Here is a 26,258-nt window from a genome sequence, read left to right on the forward strand (position 1 = left end):
TCTGGAGGATTTAACTGTAGGAGAAATGCGCGACCACAATCGGCACAATCAGCAGATGGTCATGCAGTCGGTTATATAAGTCTCTTTTGTCTGATGTGGCCAGAGACAGACATTGGTACATTGGCACATCCCGATCATGAGCATTTAACTTTACATACCCAACATGTGAAGACTACATCCATCACAATTCTATCATTTTATATTATTTTATTTAAAGCAGAAGTAAGTGGAATGTTTGTGTAAATATAAGTCTTAAATAGTTGTATCTTCCGACAGCAATCACTTCTATAGAGTGTTTGGTCTGAAACACGGGTCTGTCAGTCACTCTGCTCTGCTGTAAGCCGAGGAGAAAACTTTCCTTGTATCCTACAACCTTTATTCAATGAGGAGAGAGAACGGCATAAAGGGGCGGTCCTCTCTGTGTGTGCAGCCAAGGGATGCGCGTGCATGTGGTGACGTAGGGACGAGGTCGGGGACTGCTAACTCCATCGGCTGACAGGAAGTTAGTCAAAACGACCGGATCGCTTACTTCTGCTTTAATTTAATTCTCTGTTCATGCAGGTGAAGCTGTGGCGTTTGTGTGATCCAGAGTCGGAGCAGCCCAGTAGTCCAGAGCTGACCCTGCGCCCAGGTCAGGGCAGGGTGGAGCTGGTGCTCTTTCACCCCACCTCCTCTGGCCTGCTGGCTGTCGGCAGCACTAAGTCTCCCCTCATTTGGGACACCAGCCGCCCGGATGCACCGCTAGCAGGTAGCTACAGCAGGACACATGAGCCGCTCATATACAAACATTTTATTTGTGCGTTTAGTTTTATTTGAATTAAAGAGCACACATCACAAGAAAATGACTTTGTCAAAGTGTTTGTCGTACATCCTGCACTGTCTGTTTACATTGAACATTTCAGTCTTTGTCAGTTAAGTCTCCAAGTTTTTGTTGTGGTCTGCTTTGTTTCTGTGTGTAACACAAATATATATTTGAAGTGGTGGCTTTTCCTTTCTTTCGTTGGGGACTGTCTGACTGACACTGCCTACGTTTTACAGCCCTGTGGCTCTGTCTAAGTGCCGGAGCAGCAGAGGTAATGTTTTGGTTTTGCAGTCCTGGTCCCAGTCTCCCCAGACTGGCCTCAGGATATTGTCACTATCCTCTGGCCTCACCCCACTCCCACAAACACTGTGCCCCCTCCCTGCCCCTCCCTCTACCCTCCCATCCCATGACAGCTGGCCTGGCTGCTGCTGCTCACTGCTGATCCAACTTTTCATGAGCTGACCCCCCTACACACACACAGACACACACTGTCTCTCATCACCATTATTCCTCATTCACACGTAGATGAGGAACAAGCTCTGAACAATTGAAATCTATATTTAAATGTGTTTGGGTTCTACTTTCTCCACACTACTATCTAAGTTCATGTTGGCACTACTTTGTGTGTAACTGTCTTAACAAGCACACTTTCATCTCCTCTCATCTGCCTGGTATCATGGTGAAAATGAACAATCCACACAAGCTGTGCTGTGCTCACTTAGGACACTGCAAGCTAATACACGCTCATCATTTCTCTCATATGTCTAAGCTTATAAAGACATATGATCCATTCTCTGGTGTAAATCATCCCTGTCTTGGTGTGTAATTGTGTGTGCTTCATCTATGGCTTCCTTGTGTTTTTCCTTCAGTGACCTCTCAGATGTTAGACAGCCATATTCTTTGTCTTGTTTTTGTATGTGCAGTCTTTCTGTGTTCATTCATTGTTTGCATTATCATGGTTTCAACTTTTTTTTGCCATGTTTTTCTCCCTGTCTAACATGGGCATCGTGTGTCTCTGTAGTCCTTTCCTCCTCTCACCTCTCTGATGTTGATGTGTGTGTCTGCAGCTCTGGAGCAGCACAGTGACCAGCTGCAGAGTCTCAGCTGGAAACAGGACGGCTCGCTGCTGGCTTCCTCCTGCAAGGTGAGGGCGACTTTAGGCCAGATATTGTACAATGACCTTGAAATGTGTGTTTGTTTTATCCTCTAACCAACTTTATTTGTGTTTGAATGGGGGTTTGTGTTGTGTAGTTACAATATGTGACCACTAGATGCCGCCATTGGCTCACATTCAGCACTGCGTGCCTCATTGGACACTGACCGCAGCCCCCTTATCTGCTTACATGAGGTTTATATCATCAACATATCAACAGGGTTGATGCTCATAAAAAGGGTGGAGCTCACATCACACATTGCGTTAGGAATTAGTGAGTAGTTTTAACAGGAAAAGTTATCCCTATGACGCAAAAGCCAATTTGTCTTAGTATGGTAACAATGATGACAAAGCAGTTAAAAAGAAAAGTCTTGGCCATAGATGATATAAGGCCTGTGGAAATTTTCCTCATCAGATTTGAAACTGAAGTAACTCGGCAATTAAGGCGTTAATAAGGGCACACGCCTGCATGTGAAGGATAAATCCATCACAGCTTTTGTTTTTGTCTGGACCCCCACCTGACCTCCCTAACCTCCCTTATCCCCAGTGGATAGCATGTATGCCCCTCCCCCCTTCCAACCCCACCATCCCCTGATGCAAGTCGAAGTCTAATCAGGAACTGGACAAGCACTGTAATTCCTTTGACATGTACAGTGGTTATGTGGCGTACAGGGAGAAGCTACGAGAAGAGAGAAAGTCCCACTGGACTTTTCTGCATCGGTATGGCACCGTTCTCATCTGTGTCATCAGGAAACAATCACAGAGCTGGAGGGGCTTTCCATTAGGTTGTTAATATTTTGTGTAGGAGGAGAAAGGAGTGGGGTGGTATGGGTTTAAGAGTAAAGTGCAGAGAAAGAGGGGATTTATGAGTTCAGGTGGGATTGTTTAATGATTATATTTGTTTTATTAGAAAAGCTAGTGGCATTTTCTTGCAGATTTTGCACTAGAGAAAATGTCTCCATGTAAATGCGTCTTTTGTTTTGAAACCATACACAGTCTGATTGATATGAAAATGATCCACAAGCCCCCCGGTGTATTCTTTAGACAAGGCATGATGAGCTAACTTGTGCTTGAGAGGAAAATAAACTTTGACACAAAGAATCCAATCACATGTGCGTAGTTAACAGGTATGATTGTCAGGCCAATCCCCGTTGTTTGTCTTTGCTCTGACAAGTAACAAATTACTCCACCCATCACAGGCTACATCCAAATCATGGCATTTACTCTGACAGGATAATCATCCTCAGCAGAGCTACCACTGGCCCCAGTGCAGACTTTAGAGAACAAGGCACCTGAAAAAGAAAGGGGAGCATTGGGGGAAATGTGAGCCAAGATCAGAGCCGGGGGGCCTCCTGTTGGGCTCTGGTGTCATTTAACCCAAAAGACCCCTTTCAATCTCTCCAATCCAGCTTATTAAAGCAAATAAGGCCTGCCAACATGTGGGTCCAATCCCCACGGCCCTCCCATAGGGTAAACATTGGGGCACATGGGCTGAGGTCGGGGGAGATGAAGGGGAGACCACCACCCCAAAGAGCAGGAATCATGACAGGCCTCGTTTGGACTTGGAAAGATGTATATTTATGACACGCAAGCAGGGAGAAAGGCGCCATTCAGTTTTGGGAAGGGAAGTCCACAGGTAGTGTGAGCAGGGACGGAGGAAAGTCTGTGTTTATCTGTATGATGGACCGGCCTGGGCGGCGTGCAGTCTGGAAATGAGGTGTCACCAGATTTATGGTCCACGGTCCCACTTTTAGTTTTAAAAAGTCACATTATAACTGGGCGACAGACTATATTTCTCAGTGAAGAGTGGGACACATGAATTGACGAAGGCATCCCGCAGCCTCAAATTGAGGGTCACAAATCGGCTCTGGCACTGGTAACCATGGGAGATTGGGAAGGGGTTAGGGTGGCAGCGCAGTGTGTTTGGTGAGAGAAGAGAAGATTCCCAGCGACTGTGTGTGTGTGTGTGTGTGTTGACATACATGTGAAAGTGGTGTGCAGCCGACCAGCAGTGAAAACTCATTAACAGCAGCTTGAGAATGAGGCTCCATCGCTTTTGATTAAACAGCTGCTGCCTCAGCACAGACACACAAACACAAACTCTGTCATTTATGAGTCAAGATTGTGTGTGAGTGTGTGTGTGTGTGTGTGAGAGAGAGATTATATGAGTTATTGTCCTAAGTTTTTGTGAGTGTGTGTGTGTGTTTGTGTGGTTACCTAGTGGACACATCTGTATGCGAGTGGCTCTTCATTTGTGTGTTTGCACAGCCAGATAGTTTTCACTCTCATACATAGTCTGCACGGCAACACTTAGGACGATAAACCAGTGTTTGAATGTGGCAATTTGCAATCTTGTGCAGTAGAATCTTGTGCGTGTTTGTTCATTTTCAGTGTATTTGCAAGAATAGAAATAAAGCAGTCTGAATAGGATTGTATGTACAGATGATGGTTGGTTATAGAGATGCAATGATTAGTAGATCAATCAACTCACTGATCAACAGAAATCTAATTGGGAACTATTTTTATAATTGGATCAAACTGTTTTAGTATATTTGAATTGAATACGGGCTTCTCTAATGTGAGAATTCAATGCCTGTCTTTATTTTATACGACAGTCAACTAAATATTTTGTGTTTTAGACCGTTGCTAATACAAAACAGGGTACTGGAAATTATATTGATCATATTTCACAATTTTCTGCCTTTTTTTAGATCAAAGATTCATATGTTAATCAAAAAATGTATCTACAAATTGACACCCTATTGAGATTGATATCCTAAAAAATATTTTTAGTAGCAGCCTTGGTTAAGCAACCAACATTATCTAGATTTGTTTGTCTGGTGCCGGTATACACAAAGAATGCTGAGAGAGGTCAGGGGTGCCTTTAGCCAAAATTTGGCCTTTTCGCCACAGGTGGGATCTTATGCACAGGTCATGTGTTGGGAAACCCTATTGGTGTGTGTGTGTGCTTGTGTGTGTATGTGTTCCCACACTGTTCTCTGAGCCTTTGGCTTAGGCCCAGGTCACAGCGGCCTGAAGACATAGCCTAGGGGCATCAGATTCGTGGGTGGGCCACACATACACACACACAAACACAACCACACACACACACACACACACACACACACACACACACACACAGATAGCAAGAGAGGCAGAGAAAGAAATGGCACATTAGGAAAATGCCATGTTTGCTATTCAAGCTAACAATCAGAAAATAAATGGCCCTTTGGACTGCTGAGAGGAGGAGAGCCAAGAGATGCTGAAGCTCTCACATTCACTTCACCACTGGATTCATCCTGACAGCGTAAAATGCATTATTTACATTGTGCGTGGCCAAATCTGGCATAGTGTCTCTGTGTGTGTGTGTGTGTGTGTGCGCTTGATTGTGTCACTGTGTGCCTCCTGATTACCTTTGACACATGTTTGTGAAGTGTGTAGTCTAAGTGCTTTTACTTATTACCTGCTATCAGCTCCTTATGTCAGTGCGCCGCTGTGATCACAGTCACACAGCGGTATTGAGTGACACAGCTGCAGACGTGCACGTCCCGGTCACAGCCTGATCCCATTAGGCCCCATTTCCTCTCAATCACGGAGGGAACCTCTGTGATTGGCTGCCGTGATTGATGCCGAATGCGTGCCTGGGCTGGCCCGGGGTCAAGGCACACGAGGCCGCCGAGGGGTCACGACGAATCAGTGAGATCACACCGATACACAAGCAAACTTCAGAGAGCTCGTGTTGTTCTTTCTCTGAATTATACCGAGGTGGAGGGACGTCAATGTTTTCAATATTTAACTTCCATATTTCTGCCTCTATGAAATAATTACAGCTGATTGAAGAGGCTCTAATTCTTTTCCTCCTTTCTTCGTGAGAACCTTAAATCCTGATCTTTTTTTTTGCTCCTGAACCTCCTTTGCACATCACATTCACACTCCTCACAAAGGGAGAATTCACAGTAAACCGCAGACTTTCCTCACGGCCCTCACATGTTATTATTACTTTACTTTGCGTTCTGCCCATATAGTGAAGCATTGAGAACGAGAAGGAACCAAGTTGCCAACTAACCACCATAAATGTGATTTAAAACCAATGGTTTTTTGAGCTCAGACAGTGCTGAGCTGATTTATAACGCTGTATCATTTATCCTAATATGCAATATGAATCGCTTCCAGACTCCCTTCAGTTCAGTAAAGTTTCTTCTTTCTTCTTGCCCGTGTAGGACAAGATGTTGCGAGTGTTTGACCCGAGAGCCCAGCTGACACCTGTTCAGGTAAGTCCACTTATAAAAGCCTTAGGAAAACCCTTTTAAAGTAGATGGAACATAAAAGGTAGAATAAAATAGTTTCCTTCTCCTGTCACTCCACTGTCTTTTACTATAAGCTGTTTTTTTCCACCACTACATCCACTGGTAAACATGTTGACATTAACCCAAAGAGCTCACCACTGACCACTCTCGTTGATTTATGGATGCAGTTACCGCTCTCCTCTTCCCACGGGTACCGATCCCACACCAAACCAGCGCACACATCAACCTCTCCACTCGCACCACTCCTTTTTTTTTTTTTACCCTCCTTTTTATTGGAAATCTCTCATCAATGACAACTGGGGCTGAGCCGCGCTGGCCACTGTCACAACCAGCAGCGATGAGAAAGTGGAGTGGTAGGATATTTGTGTGTTGAGGGAAAGATGAAAATATAGTGAGGATGGAGGGGGGGTAGGGTGTTGTGAGAGGCTGGTCAGTGTAGAGCAAATATTCTCACACTTTTCAATGCTGGACCTCCCAGGGTGTTTTAATTACTGAGATGCTTGGCACCGCCTCGGGGCCGTGGGCTCTCTTCATTTGTCCATACAAGGAATCCTGCAAAAACACTACATGCTGCAGCAGATTACGTACTAGACCACAGAAATACCTGGAAGGCACATCTGTATAGAAACGTCCGTGTACTTGAGTACGTAGACTGTGTGACTGTGTGTACGCTCCACCGTGTGTCGTATTGTATGAATGTGTGCTTCTAAACTTTTGACACCTTCAGTGAAAGGCGTACTGTTTCAGAGCTGATGTGATGTCATTGACTCTGACAGGCAGGCAGCCAACAGTGAAACAGGTACAGGTGGATTATTTTCTTTGTGGCACATGCACAACTGTACAACTTTTTTTTTTTTTTTTACAAAACAGAGTGTGAGCACAGTGCATGTGTGTCTGCGTTTGCTTTAGTAACATGAGCCGAGTCGGCTGGCTCCTCTCCAGCATTTGAACGTGGGTGTTTACATCAGGTGTATCAGCACTGTAGTTGTTTTAACGCGCTGCTTTTCAACAGTCGATTTGATTCTTATGCATTACAAGAAACCTCTCCGTCTCCTTCTCAGTCACTGCTCATGCAACACACCATGAATGCATGAATAAATTCTATCCGCGGGTCCAGGGGTCGCTCCATGTGCTCTGTTTAACAAATGGCTTCAAGTAATTCAAATAAAATTGCCCTGAAGTTGCAGTTAAATCACTTTGTGCAGCCAGAGGGACTCATTAGTTTAGACTGGATCAGTATTTGGTTATCTCTGTGTCTGAAATGGCGTCTCCAGTAAGAGCCCAGTGGTTACTGGTGGCGGGGACGAACTGTTGCTGGGACATTCCAGCCAAGTCTATGTCATTTCTGACTTCATTAGATAGCTGACAGTGGTGAGCAGCAGGCCATATGTGGGAGAAAGGGGGAAAATGGATGTGAAAGGTTTTAAGCCAGATTTGAAACTAGGAATGTGTTTTTTAAGTTTTACTTTTTTTGGTTTGTGCTTTACACCAGTTCCCAATTACCGTACTGGGCCACTGGTGGCGGCGACATGCAACTGATTACATTCGCTAGAATAGCTTAACTGGAGTATTTCAGATGTTGAAACTTTCACTACATTTTAGTGTGACTTTTTACTTCTCTACATTTATTTGGAAGCTATAGTTAGTTGGCAAACTCCAATTTTACATCAAAAATATATGAAATTGCTTATATTAAGCAATACTCTAATTAAAATGCAGCATTTTATTTTATTAATTTATTATTACATTACATTGTGTCATATCAGTGTAATGCAGAATGCAGAAATGTGATTAGTATTTTAATGCAGTTTTATTGTTGCTTTTACTGGAGTAAATGATCTGAATAGTTTCTCCACCACTGCAGACGATGATAGGATTTGAACAAGTGCAGCGTTTTTCATTTCCCGTCACTCCTCCATCAACACTTGACAGATTTTTAATTAAAGCTCGTCATCAGTACAAGAGTTAACAGTCCGTCATCACCGCTTTTCAGCATTCAGCTGTAAATGAAATCTGTGTGTGACCACCACCTGAGTATCTCACTGACAGATCTATGTGTTTTTTTTCTTAAGTTTAGAAAGTAGCCACAGTGGAAGACGAGCCAAATGAAGCTGGTCAAGTTTTTGTTTAGTTTAGGTTTCCTGCTCACTCACTGTCTCTTTTGTGAATTCCAATTGCTTTCTGTCTTTCTCTCTGTCTCTTCCGTGCCATACTCAAACTCAGCGTCAAGAAGCATCCTCTATAAGAATGGGACACCCCTCCGTCCCCTGTGGCTGGTCTGCCATGAAATGATCCATTTTTAAATGGTTGCCTCTTATTGCTGGGCCACCAGGACACTCAGGGATCAAGTCTGCTTGTCTCTCGACTCTCTCAGTGGTTTTCTTTTTCTTCTCTTTCTCTTTCTTCCCCGCTCTCTCATTAATCCACAGTGCCACGGAGAGGAGGGACCGAAAGCCTGAGTCAGCACACTGCCCTCCTCTGCACTCCCCACATGGCCTCACCACCTCAAACTAAAGAAGAGTTACTGTAGGACCCAGATCAAAGTTATTAAAGGGTTGCTCTTCCCTTTTTGGGTTTGTGCTCCCTCGCTTTTCTTGTTCTCCCTTCCTATCTCTCTATCTGAAATACACTCGGTCCTGCTGTGGGAGGCTAGTTCAGCATGGAGAGCAGACTGCGTAGAGCCTCACCCTGACAGCTTTCAGATGTGCGATCCTCTCTCTGGAGAATAGGAGAGCCACCGCCACTACTATTAACACCCCATCTGCTGAAGCAGGGTTTTACATGCGGGCGATGAATCTTAAACACACTCAGACGTGATGAGGATGGTAATTTGGGGCGCACAGCAGAACGCAAAGCTCTAATTTCTACATAGACCCACAAAGCAATATCCAACACCATAAAAAAAATCACAAAACACAACATTTCACATTGTGTCAGTGGTTTTAAGGCAGATTCACGAGGGCACATTCAAGCACTTTCTCCGCTTTCATTGTGATGGTTCTGTTGTTGTAGATGTGATGGTGATGCCAGGGAAAGGCCAGTGTGGCCACAAAGTAAACAGAGACGGGCAGAGAAGTGTCCCAACTATTTGAATTTGTAACCTCACTGGGAGGTCTGTTTGGCGTCTTGCACGAGAGCCAGTCGGTCGTCCTCATCAAGAGAAGCCACAACTCCTCTCTGAAAAGATTTCTGGGGAAGGGTATCTCACGAATGCTGCGGAGCCTCAGACTGAAGCATAATGCTCTCTTATTCTGAGGTGGAAAGAGTTTGAAGCGTAGCACAGTAACGGAAAGACATGTGTTCATCTAAAACAAAACCAAAAACCCATCATGTTTTTGATCAGTTTATGTTTTTGCTACCCAATGCTCAAATGGTTTCTCAGAGTCAGGACAAAGGCACACATCCCCCTTTTGCTGGTCGTTGCTTTCCCTTGTGTGTGTGATGTAAACGGCAACACTGGATCATTGTGCATATTTTCTGACCGTCTCTCCAGGCAGTCTCCCCATAGTGTTGCTCTCAGCTGAATACCGCCGCAAATAGTTGTGTAACAAAATAAGAAAACAAAGTTTGAGAGGAGCTGACCAATCAGTCAGTTTCGGAAAGTTACAAAAAACGATTGAATGTACTAGTCAGGACAGCAGTTCTCCTCTGTCCAACTTTGTGGAGCACAACTAGTGTATCATTTGTAACTCTAATCAAAATCAGTGGTCTGATTTTTTTGGCAAAGCTCTTTCACCCTTGAAGCCTTGAAGCACCATGAAACCACATCTTATTTGTCATGTGTGTGCATTCAGCTGGTTATCAATCACTGTTGGATATTGCACACGGACTACAGCAGAGTGGACGTTTTGTTATTCAATACCAGATAAATCAGAATTAGTTTGCCAGTAGCCTACCTCATTATTTGTTGTAATGAAACATCAGAGCTTGTGCTTTCAATTGGTTTTGTCCCAGTCTGCCACAGGTATTTAGAGTTTGTTGTCCGTTTTAGAGCAGTTATACCGGCTAATAAACAATTCAAATCTTTATTTACCACTACAGTCTTGTTTGCTGGAGGAGGTGCAAAAAAAAAAAAAAAATCCCACAGCTCCCGTGTTCTTCTGGTGTCCTGGTTGGTTCCACCCATGGCAGTGTAGTTGAGTGCTGGCTCATCTCTGTGGCCTGCAGTGTACTGGGTTCTCCTCTAGCCAGGTGGGGTAAATATAGACCCTAATTACAGCCCTGCTCTCACTGTATTTATGGGAAATAAGACTGTGCAGGATAATTAAGGTCTTGGACAAGAGGAGCAGTATATACTGCATCTGTAATCACTGAGTGTGTTTGTATTTAGGTAGTTGGCACATTTAGGGGTGAGCGTGTGTCCGTACATGTGGCATCTTTTTGCTTCTCGTCCCAATGTTGAAGAGCAGGGTGAATTTCAGATTTTGTTGTGTTGTGTCTGCTCTGCTGTTTGTGTTGACTTTCTCTCCATTCCCTAGTCGACATCGAAGATAAAATGTGTCATGTGTCTTCAGGTGTATTTCTTAGTTTAGGAATTACAAGTAGATGTTAAATCAATAAGAGCATGCTTTAGAGACACTGTGAGTGAAACTGCAGTTAATATGGGGTCATTGGGCCATATGCCACCTTATTAGTGAGTGAACCTTTGTAATTGATAAAAATCTTGGATTTTCTTCCAGGTATAAGTTACACAGTTTGTAAGGATAACAAAAAGGCGTACCACCGAGTACCAAAGATAAACATTGTACATGGCATTCAAACTGTTTTTCCCCCACTTTTTGCTATACTGGGCTCTGCCCTCCCTACCATAACATCCCTACACTGGCCTCTTGTTTTCAGATGAGTTCCTTTCACATCTCTGTGTAGTTGGGCCTCCACCCTATTTTCCTGCACTGAGCTATACGACTCCTCCGACCCAGCACACAAGGGGAAGAGGCACATTTTACTGACTTGGTCCCAGTGGGCTGAGGTGTGTTTTATGGATGCAGTGACACGTGCCTTTGTGGGCATTTGTGTCTCCACTCCACTGTCTTATTGTATCCTTTGATCTATCCGCCAGAGTCAGTGTATTTGCTGAGTGTGTGTTTCTGTGTATGAGTGTGTGTCTCTGTGTATACCATGTGTGCTTCAAATTACAGTGCTGAAAATACCCCTCATAGTTTTGGGCCAGTGCTGGCCGTAGAGCTGTCGATCTGTGGTCGCTGGAAGAGAAGGGAGACAGGAAAAGGGAATAGTTTGCTGGACTTGGGGGCCAGATTCCTCTTTTTCAGCTCAAGCTTCTGCTGCTATGGGTGAAATTAGAGAGGACCACGGGCTGGAATGGGTTTGGACTTGAGGAGAGAACGTTGGGCAGGGCCAAGAAAAAGCACAGCGGTTTCACTGCTATAGGTGGCTGCAAGCAGCCACTCATACCATCTTTTATATCCTGCCATAAATTACTCAGACTGAACTTCCCGGTAGGTGTATTTGTACATTTGTGTGTATGTGTGTCTCCATATTTGGATTTCTCATTACAGGCATAATAAACTACATTTAGTGCATCTGTGTTATCTATGTATCTTTGAATTCTCATAATTGGAAAAGTGTGTGTTTGGGAAGTAGGGGGGTGGGTTTATGTGTGTCCATGCTCAGATTTCTCATTACGGGCAGAGTAAACCAGCAGCGGGCACAGTGAGCTTAGTGTGCTTGTGTGTGTATGTGTGTGTGAAATCTGGCAGGCAGCACAATGAAGCTCTTTGACTGGAGCATAGGAGGTTAGTTTGTATCACAGATGTAAACCCAGAGGGAGAGACATGAAGGAGAAATGACATGAAGTACAAAAACTTAATTTTGGTGTTTGTGCCTCTAACTTTTTTTTGGGGCTTTGATGCTGTTACTCAGTCTACCGTGTTCTCTTTCTGTTTCTCCATCTCACTCCAAATGAGGGGAAAGCTGAACTGAACTACTTGATGTGTGTTTTCTTCGACTATGACAGGTGTCTCTGTCCTTTTGATTTTAACTCATATCCTTATTGTAACCCAGCTGATATATTGGTAGGGCAAAAATGATCAGTTAACACCATGACAGATATGTTGGTGTGATCCACACATTGGCAAAGATTCAAAAAAACCTCTAGTTCCATAACTCAAACTATTTTCAGGCTCCTATTTACATAAAGTGACCTTAATTTTCTTAATTCAACTTGTCAAATAGAAAAATACTTGGCACATTTATTTATTAGACAAGTGCATAGGAGGGGGACAAGTAGATCCGCAAATGCACCGAATATACAGACTCCCACACTTTCATGGCCGCAACGTTTCGGTACTGTGACCTTCAGGCAAATGGTTTGTGCTGAGGAGAAGCCATCATAAGTAGGGAGTGGCTGAATGCCCACTCCCAATCACAATGATTATAGAAAAACAATAAATATACAAGCAAAAGATTGTGACTACATGTCAGGTGTACTTCATATTATAGTACCATTGTTGTTGTACACTTGACAGTATTGTATGGATTGCTCGAGAAAACATTAAAAGCCTATAAAACATCAGTCAGGCCATTGTTTGATAGACCTAAACAGATGAAGAACATCATAAATCAAATTGAAATGATCTTGCAAATAGGTCTCAAGATTCTCACAAGCAAGAGCCTCAGTCTTAATTCAAGTTCAACATGTTTTTTTGTTTTATTTGCATTTTATTAATTGATATCTGCTGTAATATATTTGAAGAATGTCATGAAAATAAAGTCAAGTTAAAGGAGAGTCATATCAACAGATCTTCTTCTCAATAATGAGAGTGGTACATAATTGTTGAATATCAGGCCTCAGACATTGTGTATTTCAAAACCAGATTTAGGAGAGACAAAGTAGATTTCATCAGTTTATAAATATTGGGAGAAATGCTTGTATAATTTCTGTCATTCTAGTATTACTATTGAAAAACCGAAGCCATCTCTGAGCTGCAAACCCTAGGTTGGGTGTGCTGGGGACTGGGAGTCAAAGTCTAATCTATTCTTCAAGGTTCAAAAGAGTATCACATAAAATGTACATCAGGTGTTGATACAGATGTGAAAATCCCTTCCTCAATCTCAAAAATGCCTGGTAATAACTTCTTCTCACAGAACATCAGCACTTGCCAGAGAGAGATTTGGTGTTTCCCACAGAATAAAATTTGTTTACAGTTTGGAGAATGCCTAATACTAACACCACAGCGATGCGCACTCATTCAACATTGTGAAACGTGAAATATAATGTCTACGAAGAACGGGGGGCTGATTCCAAGAATATGTCACATGCTTACTCAACACTGAGCTCCAGATTCCAGATACACAAGATGCATCATTTTACTTCAAAACTAAGCCAAAAAGGCCTCTGTGTCTTAAAACACCATTCCTCTGTATAGCCAGTATCCGCAACTATGCTTTGGCTGTGACAAGAAACATTTGTGATAATGAGTTTTTTAATGGTTTGGTCGTATACGTGCTGCTCCTGCTTGTGTAGAACACAGGTTTTTTACTGCTAAATACTGTACGCCTTAAACATCAATTTCTCTCTCCAAATGTAAACATGTCATAGGGGAAATATTCCTCTGTACACGCAGCAGCATTCCCCTCATAACATTTTTTTCCTCCCAAGCATCAAGCACACACAGTCTAACACAGCAGTGCAGAATTACTTATAAACCAACTCTGCAAATATTGACAGTGATAGCTGGGAGACACATTTTTTGTTTTTATTGCGCCTTCGTAGCAACTCTGTGATGCAGTCCCATCCTCCGCTGCTTGTACTGTAGAAGTCTCAAGTCATGATGTGGAAAAAAAAAACGCACTTGGCAAGAAAAGCAGTACATTCATAAGTGTGCTGAGGTCAAACTGATGATTAGTCGATTGGCCCCTGTTTAACTGTACTTCTCGACCTCCTCGGGGGTTTTATAGAAATTTACCATTATATCATCAGGGCTTGTCTTGACTTTTCAGCATTTGCCTTGCTGCATAAAAATGCATGTGTTCATTCAGCGTGTTGACATACCTCAGATGAGATCAGCTTTGCAGATCTGTTTTGTTTTTGTACACAGATGTTTCTCTCTGTCTCTTGCTGCCTTCTCTCACCCCTCTATCTTCACTCCTGTGGTTTGGTCTCTGTATACCCGCCCTCTTTCCCAATCGCCCCTATGCACGGTGCACTGCACCCTGCTGAGATCAGGACCTGGTAATATCTAGTTGTTAACTTAGCCCAGATGTTTTGCCCCCCCCCACATCCCCCTCCTTTTCTTTTTCCTCTCCTTCTCCATCTTTCAGCTCCCTGTGTTACTGGCTGCCTCACTGCCAGTGTTAGTTAAAGACTGAGGGAGCCTGGCGAAGCTGACAGGAATCTTTTCCTAATGAGGGGGCAGGGGTTTTTTTGCTGAGTAAAAACAGTGGCACAAAACCCAGAGAAATATTTCCACTCACTGAACTGGATGGAGTCGGTCTCAATCACGGATTGACCCATCAATGCTTAGTATTTATGACATCTCCTCCGCTCCTTTGTAAATAAAGAGAGTCATCCTGTTTTGGCTTTGCTTCGGTTCGGTATCATGCTCGAGTTGTGTTTGGTGTGTCGAGGTTTAAACAGATGGATGGAGAAGGAGAAGGGACTGAGTAGAGGGCAGGAGCTCCGGGGCTGGAGTTGTGAAAGGGGTTTTAGCTGCTTCATCTAATGAGCAGACTTTTTGTGTGTTGTGTGCGCAAGTGTTTGTGGTGGTGTGTGTGCTCCGGGGGTGGCGCTGAAGTATTTTGTTTGGAGGAAAGGGGGTACGAGTGGGTGCCAGCTGGCAGCGACGGGGCTCTTTGCTCACATGTGTGTGTTGTTTGTGAGCGGAGGCCTCATTAGTGAAGCCCGGTGCTCTGGGACTCTTAGTTTTCCAACTAATTAAGACCCTCTGCACACATGTGGGTGACACCTGGAGCCAAAATGGATGACGGTTAGCTCTCTACTCCTGCCACATCCTGAAAGTGAAGATTCATTTTCATGGGAATTAGTGTCCTCTTCAGCTGTCAGTCATATGTTGTCTGAATCTTTTTGTGTGTGTGTGTTCTTTCCCCAGAGTTTAAAGCAGAAGTAAGCGATATTTTTGTGTTAATATAAGTCTTAAATAGTTATATCTTCCGACAGCAATCACTTACATAGAGTGTTTGGACCGAAACACGGGTCTGTCAGTCCCTCTGCTCTGCTGTAAGCCGAGGAGAAAACTTTTCTCGTATCCTACAGTTTTTATCCAATGAGGAGAGAGAACGGCATGAAGGGCTGTGTGTGCAGCCAAGGGATGCGCCTGAATGTGGTGACGTAGGGACGAGGACCAATAGATCCATGACGAGGGCGGGGGTTGCTAACTCCATCGGCTGACAAGACGTTATGGTGCGTTCAAGGCAGCCTGTAACTCGTGTTTTTCCGACCTGTGAAGTCGTACCAGTTCGATCTGGTACGAGTTCACGGGTCGGAAGTTACGAGTGGCCGTTATAGTGACTTTCACAGGTAAAACAGGTCGGAAAAACACGAGTGGGTTGCCTGGAACGCTACAAAGTCGTAAGTCGTGACTTGAAGCTGTAATTTACGGTTTCAAAAGCCTGCCTGGAACGCAGCATTAGCCAAAACGACCGGATCGCTTACTTCTGCTTTAAGGATGGAAGGCTGAAAAATGAAGCCAAGAGAAATATAATAATGGATTAATCACTGTTACTGGGTGAATGAGGCAAATTCACATGGGAATCACTTGTTTTTGGGAACGTGGCAAGTTTTTTCGTCATCGTTTTTGAACGGGAAGAAGAGAGAGCCTCTTGATTGATACGAGAAATGAATCATAACGTTGACATCAGCTCTTTTCAAATCAGCTTCTCTCAGCTCCCATGTGACATCACCTCAGTCTGCCCTCATTATCTCCTCGTCCCTTTTCAGGAACTGTAATGTGGCTTCAATCAAATCCTGCGCTGTTTCGCTTAGATTATCCATTTTATTTCAAACAGAAAATTGTGTCTCTGTCTTTGCTTCAAACTTGGCCAAAGTCTGCTGCTTCTGGAGGTATTACAAGAGCATGGAGAATTCAGCCTTTCTCAGGCGGCTTTTCACAGCCAGAACAGCAGAATGAGGTGTGAATTGGCTTGTTGTTGATCTCCTGTACCTTGCGTTGTTTTACGAATGATCAATTACTGTGGTTTATTTGTTAAGTGTGTGGTTTGGGGGCTGAAAGAGAGCAGATGCTGTTTGTGTGTGAAGTAGCCTAACTGTTTGTCGTGAGATTATGGGACAGGTGGGAATATGTGCATCAGCTGAACACATACAGATACAGTATATGCTGTATTTAGCAATGGAAAATGAAACTATATTATGTCATAGAAACAATCAGGGCTTAACTTTGAATCAGACCTCACTTTGAGGTTTTCAGGTGAGATAATCCATATACAGTACAGTGAGTCTCCAAAGAGCAGAGGGAGAACAAGACCTGAGATCAACCTCAGAAAACAAAGTGCACCGTGGGCTACGTCTGTGGCTGGGCTGTAGCTGACCTTAGTTTGACCAGACACTGGTGCTGTTTCAATTAGCCTGGATAGTCTGTGTACTCCAGTCTGTTTCCTCCATATGCTGGTTTAATCATACTGCGGGTTAGCAAGTTTCCATTCTTTCAGTGCTCTTTAGCAACTGTAATTATTAGGAATAGCTGAAACACTATACAGTTTTGAAAACTTTAATTCTCTCTGATAGCCTTGATGAATGTCAATGTCAAAGTCATTATTCTGCGATAAAATTAAATGGTTTATATGGTGGTTATATAATTAGAGATAATTGGCAGAAAAGCAAAACAGCTCTAGCAAAATAACAAGTTGGTGTTTCAGAGAAATCCAACTAATTCTAGCCATAAATCACAAGTGGCATGTGAATGAGAGAATACAGGTGGAAGAGTCACTAATATGATAATCAGAACAATGAGTGTGAAAGTAGGTTAGGTATCGTTTAATATGGATAATATGGATTCTTTTATTGTATCACAACTCCTGCAGATATTGATCAATACGGATATTGATATAGATCATTATTAACTTTGCAGCAGTTCACAGGAGCCGCATTTTCATTACAGACGCTGGTGAAAGCTACAGAATGCAAAAACTCCAGGCGCTCGGTGGTTCAATGGTTAAAAGCACATCCCATGTTGACCACGCCCAATGCAGTGATCGTCGGTTCGATTCCTGATTGTACCAATCTGTACTGCATGTCATTCCTTCAGTCTCTCTCCACTGTCCTGTCTATCCGGTCTATATCTTCAAAAGAAAAAAGAAAAAGCAAAAACTCCAAGGTTGCAATTCAGACAGCCCCATGAGATTAATTCCATCTCCCAGGGGTTATTTTAGAAAAACGCACAGCAGCCTGGTGCAGCTGCTGTTTACCACGTGTTATGGGAATGGGACACAGGTGTGCATACCTGCACTGGTGCTGAATGTTTTTCTTCTCGGAGGCCAAAGAAAATGAGCAGCTCTCTACAACATAATGAGTTCCTAACAGGGGAAAACGGTCGAACATAGGGGGCCCTGATATCTGGCTCACACATGTCTTATAAATGCCACATCCTTTTCCAACAAAAGCCAGCTTTGGTCATCTTTCGCTAATTGAGCTGCTTAAGAGAGGAGGATTCTGCTGCAATTTGTGGTTTCATGGAAGAGCTAAATGGAAGTTCACCCAGTGTGAAGCTGTTGAGTGTTGAGGTAAAGTTAGCATTGTGCATGTGTGTACATTGGAATTCTCTGCTGTATGTGTGTGTGTGTGTGTGTGTGTGTGTGTGTGTGTGTGTGTGAGCAGCGGCCGGAGATTGAGCTATTTGTTAGCATTGTGTAGATGAGGTAATTAATCAAGCTGTCATTTGGGCTGCACAGCGATCTGCTGCTGCAAATACAGTGTGTCGGGGGTCAACACTTGAGCTGAGGGTATTGAAATGATACCTGTAGTGTGTAAATGATAGAGGCCTCAGCAGCATTACTGTAGCTGGCACATTACACACTTGGTTTATCTCATTGCACATGAATAATATCCCTCCAGGCCAACACCTGCTGCTGCAATTAAAATCAAATCAAACATGTTTTTCTTCCATTCCTGCTAGAATTTATCTTTAATATGAATGATTTCTCAAGTCCTTGAAGTTAAGGCAAAAAAAGTTTCACTATCACACACATTGATTACTGCAAACAAATAGTACATTAGGAATTGATTTTTTGAAGCCTCCAGTATTTATGCAGGGTGAAGGATTTCATGATTAAATGACATCAACGTGACATGCCGTGCGCACATGTTCCCCCTGTGTGTATCCCACTGTGCACAATTGATGCTTCTATACAAATGTGTGGGGGTCCTTTGAAGATGTGAAGCCTCTATGATGTGGTTTCAGGGAGGGAGCAGAGCCAGCCAACTGTATCTATTGCCAGCTATGAAAGAGCTGTAAATGACAACAGGCACTGAAGTGAGGGGCTTCATGGTGTCTCCAACCGTGTGAGCATGATTAGCTGTGTTGTACGCTCCTGCTGTGTCTAATACACCCTGTCTTAATAAGAACCCCCCCCCCAAAAAAAAGAGTCATCTCTTTGTTTTTACCGAGCAGGTCTGGAGTGCAGATCCTCGTCGGCCCTGGGTGTCTGAGTTCTTGCTGTCGTCAGCAGCATCATTCTTTCCTCTGTCATTTGTGCCTCGTCCTGCCTCGCGGATCTCTGTTTGGACTTAAAGGACCAAGCCACTAAGTGCATCTCTAGAATATTCATTGCTTGAACTACAACCACAATAACCATCAAAAAAAACTCTGGAGATCACCAGACATGAGCTTGAAATCTCCTCTGGCTCTCTGGTGCTGCTCTTGGACTGCAGCGTAGATTCGGGCAAATCAGTGGTCCCGTTAATCATGTAAGTTCCAGGAACTCGCAAGTTCTGTATCGGTCCTCCAATCCGAGACCAGTCTCTGCGACCTTGTGTTTTGTTTTTTTTTGTTTTTTTTCCCCAGAGGGGGCTCTCTGCCAATAGTCACATTGCAGTTTTTGCCAATCCCCCCTAAGTGCTGTACAATTGCATCCAATCTATTGTCCCCCCAGGCCTCAGAGAGCGATGACCACAGCCCGGGCTGGCATGTTTGGCTGGCTGGATCTCTGGCTGTGGTCACACAGCCCAATTAGCACCGTGGCTTAATAATCACAGTCTGTCTACCACTTCAGTGTTTCATTTTACTTAGCATGACAGTTAAACTGATTTGTTTTCCTAGCCTTGACCGAAACTCGAAATGCAAGACTGCCTTACTGTGCCTAAAATCTAGTTTTCAATAACATTAATGAGGACCAGTTGGAAGACATTTTATGAAATCCTGATGTATGATTCATGAAATTACTAATAAAGTAAGACAACACCATGTGATCAAGGGATTATTTATTTCCCATAACACTATTTTTACACCACTAGTTTAGCTGGCCCTGGATGTGGGAGCTTTGAGAGTTTGCAGATCTCAGTCTCTCCGTGCCTGTATAGTCGTCCAAAAAAAGCATGTGATCGTTGGCTCGATCTGTCGGGCGAATGATCGTGTGTGTGTGCGTGTGTGTGGATAAAAAGTTACCTGCGCTGGCTCAGGCGTGATAATGGATTTTACACCTGGACCCCAAAATACACACGCTGGATAAGATTACATCCTCACCCTCACCGAACTGCAGTAGGCCGGATGTATAATACTTGTGAAGTTTCTTTTTTTTTGTTTTTCAGCCATTCACTTTCATGGATCACCTGGTTTATACTGGACTGGTCTTCTTCTTTTAAAAGATTTACACTTTACACTTGACAGACCATGGCCTTTAAAGATGTGTTCTAGCTGTACGAGTAACACACACACACACACACACACACACACTGCTCCTTATTCCTGCAAGTAGTTAACCTTTGAAAGGAGGAGGGAAGGTATCCTTTATACTTTATCTTCATACCTGTAGCTCACTGTAGACTTGAATCATTGTAGCTGTTTTCATAGGTGATAATCTGGTACATGTCTGAATTCTAATGCTGATAGAACAGGGATTGCAGCAAACAAATGAGTGTGGCAGCAGTGGATGTATGGTAGCGTGGTGCCAGCTTTTGAAAGGCTACACCGGTGAGAAAGCAGGGTCTGCCTGTATTTTTAGCCACTCATGGACAAACAACACACCTTATACTTCGTCCGGCCTCAGATCACCTTTCTAACCTGTGCTCTAGCTCTGTTTAACTCTTTTCCTCTGAATTTGTCCCCTTTCTTACTGACATTTAGCATTTTCTCTCTTTTGGCTTCACTATCCAAAAGGGAATTGATCTCTTGTTAACTCCCCCTTTTTTTTTTCCACCTACCTCGTTTCCCCCCTTCTTGATTTATTTTTCCATTGGGTAGACTGATTTCAGGGGCCAGTGTTTTTTCCTGCCTTCTTAAAACACAGGGTGACGTCTTTGTGGCGGGCAGTCGGTGGCAATCAGTCTCTTACAAAGTTTCATGGAGCACAGACGCTGAGCCAGCTCTCTGTAGTATTGGCCAGGAGGGTGTAATTATTGACAGAGAGGATTAATTCATGATATTGTTAGAAAGTTTTAAGCTTTAGCTTTAAAGCTGAACTGATTAGCCAATTAAATTAGTGAAAAATGCAAAAATACTTAATAACTGATTTATTTTAAAAGAAAAAACAACATGGTTTCAACTTCTTTTATTTCTTAGTGTTGATCAGAATAAATGTCTGACCTTGGGCTCTTGGAAACTTTAATGGACTTTACATAGATTCAAACATATAAATAGGTAAATCAAGAAAATAACCAGCAGTAGAACTGATCATGAAAACATTTGTCGGTTGCAGCCCTATTAAAGCGTGTTCAGAAATAAGAACTTTATTTATGGGTTTCTGTTGACATTTGATCTGCCAGGATTTCAGTCTTTGCTCAAGCACAAAATGAAACTATATAACAACATTCGTGACAGCACTGCACCTGCCACCTTATAATAAAGGAAACACAGGATATGTGATACATCGGACATGTAGCATTGAGGAGCGTGTAGGATGAAATTGAGGAAATCCCTCCCTGATCCTTATAAGATTAATGTTCCTTTGTGTGTACAACCATGACTTCAGTATTTCCTTTTTTCTTCCTCTTCATTGTTCACCTCTCTATTCCCTTTCCACCTAGTGTCCTCTCTTTATCCCTCAACACTTGTTCCGATTAAGGCTCAGAAGAAAAGGACTGAAGGAAAAAAAAAAAAGAAACTCCAGACAACTGTTGAGAGGAGAAGACTTCTGGATTTCCCATTTTAGTTGGATACTATATTTAACTGGGGATCCGTCCAGTTTCTATCACTGGACCCTCCCCAACGGCTACAGCTTGCTTGCCTGGTGTCTGGTGTGCGGAGTAGACCTGGCCTCGTAGCTGCGCTCATTGTCTCGTTGGCTCACATCACAGCGAGGTTTTTACTTCACAGTATTTCTCATTTGCTGACACAAAGGAAATGAGACGAGGGAAAGAATGACTGCAGGCAGATACGAAAAAAGGATGATGGCAATAACAGTCCGTGAGGTGAATCAGGAGACATTCTGCCTGGTTGGAATTTGAATTTACAAATTAGTTATTATTTTGTTTTTGTATTCAGATTTTGCAACAAAAAGGAAATTGGTTGCATTCACGTTGTAAGCTGACACTCTTGCGAATCGTGAGTTCAAAATATATGACCCTCGCATGTCAGCCGGATCACTTCTTAGATTCATGCTATTACAGCTGCAGCTAAGGATTTACTCCATGTTGTCATTCCCGTAGATTACACAGCCTGCCCACCCTCTGACCTTGCACATTAATTTTCATCTTCAGGAAAGGGAGAGAGCGGAGAAAGGAGAGGTATGGAAAAATGAGAGAACGGCTTTGCGGCTTCTGGACTTTTTGGAAAAATGAGTGAAATGTAAGATGGTTCCAATTAATGGAGAAAAAGTGGCGGCAGGCTGCAGAGGAAATGAAAAGAATAAAATGGCCAGTTTGATCCCCTCCGCCACCACCCCTCCCTTTCTGTCCTATTCCTAGAAACCTGCCTGCTCCTGTGAAGTCACGGTCACATTCAAAATAGTGAATCCTGACTCACAAACGCAACTGAAATGGGCCATGACGACAGAGCAGGATGAAGAAAACCCAGTAATTGCTGAAAAGACTAATTACCCGTAGATGAAAAGACTGAGAGGGAGTCTGTTTCAGGGGTGATGAAAGCTACAGGGCAACAGCTATTGATTAGAGGGGGGGGGGGGATTAAAGGAGGGGAAAAAGATGATTCTGTGAAGAGAGTGGAAAGATGGAGACAAAATGAAGAGCAGGTTGAGGAGATGAGTGTCTGCAGCTGGGTCTATATATGGTCCAGTGGTGTCTATTAGACCCTTCACAGTGCAGCGGGGACAAAAGGGAAGAAGCGACACACAGACGCCTGTTTGTTACCAGAAAACTCAGTTACAAAAAGGCAGAGACACAAAAAACATGCAAATGTGCTGTGAAATGATGAGTCTTCCAATTAACTTTTTAAACAGGTGAAACCCTCACAACGTGAAGTTTCTTACAGAAAAAGTCTGACAGTTTTGAAAATATGTAATCGTGTCTATAAGATAAATATGAAACTACCACAAGCAGCCACTTAGCTTAGCTTTGAATTGACTCTTAGCTAACCTGGATCTGCCCATCCACAGCTTGTTGTTTTACACTTAAAGAGGAACTATGCAAGATTTTTACCTCACCTTTGCTACATTTTTACCTTAATTAAACAGCTTTGGAATAATTTTGATTTTTGTGGTTAAATAAATGACTTGTAACTGGTTAAGAGGGAGAATGGAGGCTCTCTGACTCTTGGCCGAAAACCAACCTTGCAAGGTCAGTACCTCCGCCCCGGTGTCCCAGCTCTCTGCTCGGCCGCACCGCGACACAAACGCACCCTGTAACTGCAATCTCTTGTTTATGACAGGTAAGATTAAACAAATATACACATCGTAACGCGTGTATAATGAGCAACGCTATCCACAGCTCCATAGATTGCTTTCTCACTGGCTTCATTGATAACAAATGCACATGGCCGGGGGGAGGGTTAGCAAAACAGTGGAAAAGCGACCGGATTTGCATAGTTTCCCTTTAAGTGTTTATATGGATTCAACATGCAGACGGGCGAAAGTGGGTTTAAACAGAGCAGTTGATTGACACTTAAACACAGACTATCTCACTGGAAGATCTGCCATTGTAAGGCATTATTAGACTGGATGCACTTAGGAAAATAAGCACTTGATCTTCAGGCACATTGCATTCATTTCTGCACCACTGGCACTTATTGTTAGACACTTAATTCCCCCATTGAGCTGACACAAAGAGCGGTGGAAAGCAGGACAGAGAGAAAGTCAGTGAGAGACTGAGAGATAGAGGGAGATGCAGAGATTGTGATAGTTCCCATATGTGCACACAGACACCTGATATTGGTCCCGGTGGGTGAATCAACATTCTCCGTGAGTGACACAGATGTGCGCTCCGTCTGTTGAAGTTCAGAAGTTAAAAAGCCGAGGGAAAGGACAGAAGGAAATGGAGTGATTCCCGTTTGTTTATAGTGAAGAAGGGATATTTAATAGACCTATAAAACCATAATTGGCTAGACTGCTGACTGGCACTTTTCTGTGTCGACATCTGTGTCTGCAAAGTGTTTAACCTGAGTCTAAACGCTGTCTGGAGGTGCGTTTGAGCCTGAGTAGCGTTATCACAGCCAAGGACACATTGATTCCTTTGTTATTTCACTCTCTTTGTCGTGATTAATCCTTGTCCTTTACTTTCATTACTGAGCGAGTAGTGCGAAAAACATCTTTTCACATCTAGATGCAGACACCTGTGTTGCTGCAGAAATCCTTTTTCCCAGATATGATGTCATCTCCTCTGCTTCCTTTACTGCGTATGCCAGCGAGTCATTCGAGCAGGTGTAACCGATTCTTTACACCTCCTCTGCGTATTTTGTCAAGTCATGACCCATTGCTCTCCTCTCTCTCCGTCCTTCTGTGTGAATTCCATCAGCTGGGATCCTTTGTTCTGCTGCTAAGGAAAACATTTGTCTTATTTTTCTTTTTGTTTCCTGTCTCCCCCCGTGCCCCATTTTCAAGTGTGTCATGATCGATTTGTAGCATGTCAGTAAACTTCAGCTGGAAAAGGAGGAGGGAGGGAGGGAGGGAAGGAGGGAGGGGGGTTCTAGGTGAATGGGATTTGAGTTAAATTTATGACTGCAGAGCAGAGATACTGTTTGGCAACATTTATATAGACACACACAAGGTCCAGATGTTGTGTCCTCTGGCTGCCCCGTGGTGTTAGTAGTCTTGTGCAGCTCTCTGACGGCTGTGTTACGCTTCCTTAAGCCGAAACTCTGTTTATTGGGAAACGGTGAGGAGCAGCAGCCCCGGCACAAACCCATAATCCTCGCTTGCACTTCTGTCGCTCCGGCCCGCCAAGCCCTGATGACAACTCAGTTAGATGGCTCAAAGCTGCGCGCGTGCCTTTCAAAAACCCGGTGAAGGATGACATCATGGCAGAGCGATGTATGGAGCATGTATAGCTGTCTGCAGGAGAGATGTCAGGCCCGTTTATTTGCCTTCAGCCGTAGAGCTGGCTGGCTCAGGCAGCGTAGTGAAGGGCTGGGGGATGGTGTAATGGCAAAACTAAGCCTCTCTGCTCCAGAGACAGTTCACAGAAAGGTGATATATATTTTCAGTATTCTTGTTTTATTGATTCCTTGAAGTAAAGGAGAAATTAGTCTCTTTGTTCCCTCCCCAGGTCTAAAGGCAGGATAAATATGGATGCCTGTTCAAGCTCGTCAACAATCCTAATTGCCTTTTTAGCCACATTAGTGCCATGGCTCAGTGGATGGTAGTGTCAGTCAGTCTGTTGATTGCCCTGATATTCTTTAGCCATATATGGCCTCTATGAAGTCTATGAATCCCATTTACTTGACCTGTTGCACCACCAGCAGGCTGAGGTTTGGGGGTATTAATGAAATGTCCATTGCCATGCACTTTGAGCAGATATCAGCTTTGCTTTGAGGAGTCATTCTGATTACTTAAGTAATTCCTTGACCTTTTCCCTTGCACCACCCTGAGGTTTATGTTTGTGGTTTGAATTTAAATGTCCCAACAACTGCTGGATAGACTTTTATGTAAACATTAGAAAGAATTGCAGTAGTCTCTGTCATCCCATTTATCAAATCTGTCATTATTCATTAACTGTCCAATCATTTGGTTTATGATTAAGTTCCTGCAAAAGTCTTGACATTCCCATCAGCAGCAGTTGTACTGTGTCTATAGGGCTGATTAGCAAATGCTAAACTTAGCTGGTAAACAACATGGTGCACATTACATACATCAGCATTGTCATGGTGAGCATGTTGGCTCGCTTATATCAACATTAAACTCAAGTCACAGCTCGGCCTAAATAAAAACTGGCAAAAAGTAATGATGCAGATTTTTTTGCTGTTTACTCCTGCATGTAATATGAACACAATTGGAATCTCCTGTTGTTAGCCAGGAATATGAATCAGACACCATATGTTGCTCCTAAAAGCAGCGCCAGTGTAAAGCAGACCCCGAGCAGATTAAAATAGTCGGCGCTCAGCTTGCTCCTAGTTTGGTCAGAGTGCCAGTTCTGCATTGTCTTGCCCCTGGAAGGAAATCAGGCAGTGGTGCTGGTGATGAACAGCTCAGTGGCAATGAATTCCCTCCATGTCTGTTTATAACGTGCGGGCTCCAGCCTCCCTTTCTCCCCGCCCTCCCCTCAACACTTTTTCTGATCTATTGGAGGTTTTTAGTTTACTCTGGATCTCTCCTGTACATCTGGGCTATTTATTTTCAACACACTTGCTTCCATGGACTTATCAAGGCAAATATGAGTTCAGTTATCTGCACAAGGCGTACCGGCTGACTGCTGGCTGAAAAATGATCCTTAGTCACGACTTAAGTGTTTATTCAACCCAGG

The 26,258-nt window shown here is 43.4% G+C and overlaps 1 protein-coding gene across 1 annotated transcript in view; it reads left to right on the forward strand.

The window, feature by feature from the left end:
• The window catches only part of coro7 (coronin 7), a 113,243-nt gene that overhangs the window by 4,990 nt on the left and 81,995 nt on the right, over positions 1-26,258 (forward strand). The window contains exons 5-7 of the mRNA XM_085784229.1: positions 562-748; positions 1,870-1,946; positions 6,176-6,226. Coding sequence (XP_085640355.1) covers positions 562-748; positions 1,870-1,946; positions 6,176-6,226 — 315 coding nt within the window. The remainder of the gene's footprint in view (positions 1-561; positions 749-1,869; positions 1,947-6,175; positions 6,227-26,258) is intronic.

This window comes from Trachurus japonicus, chromosome 8 (genome assembly GCF_045865225.1).
Source record: "Trachurus japonicus isolate A0001 chromosome 8, Traja_1.0".
Lineage (NCBI taxonomy): Eukaryota > Metazoa > Chordata > Actinopteri > Carangiformes > Carangidae > Trachurus > Trachurus japonicus.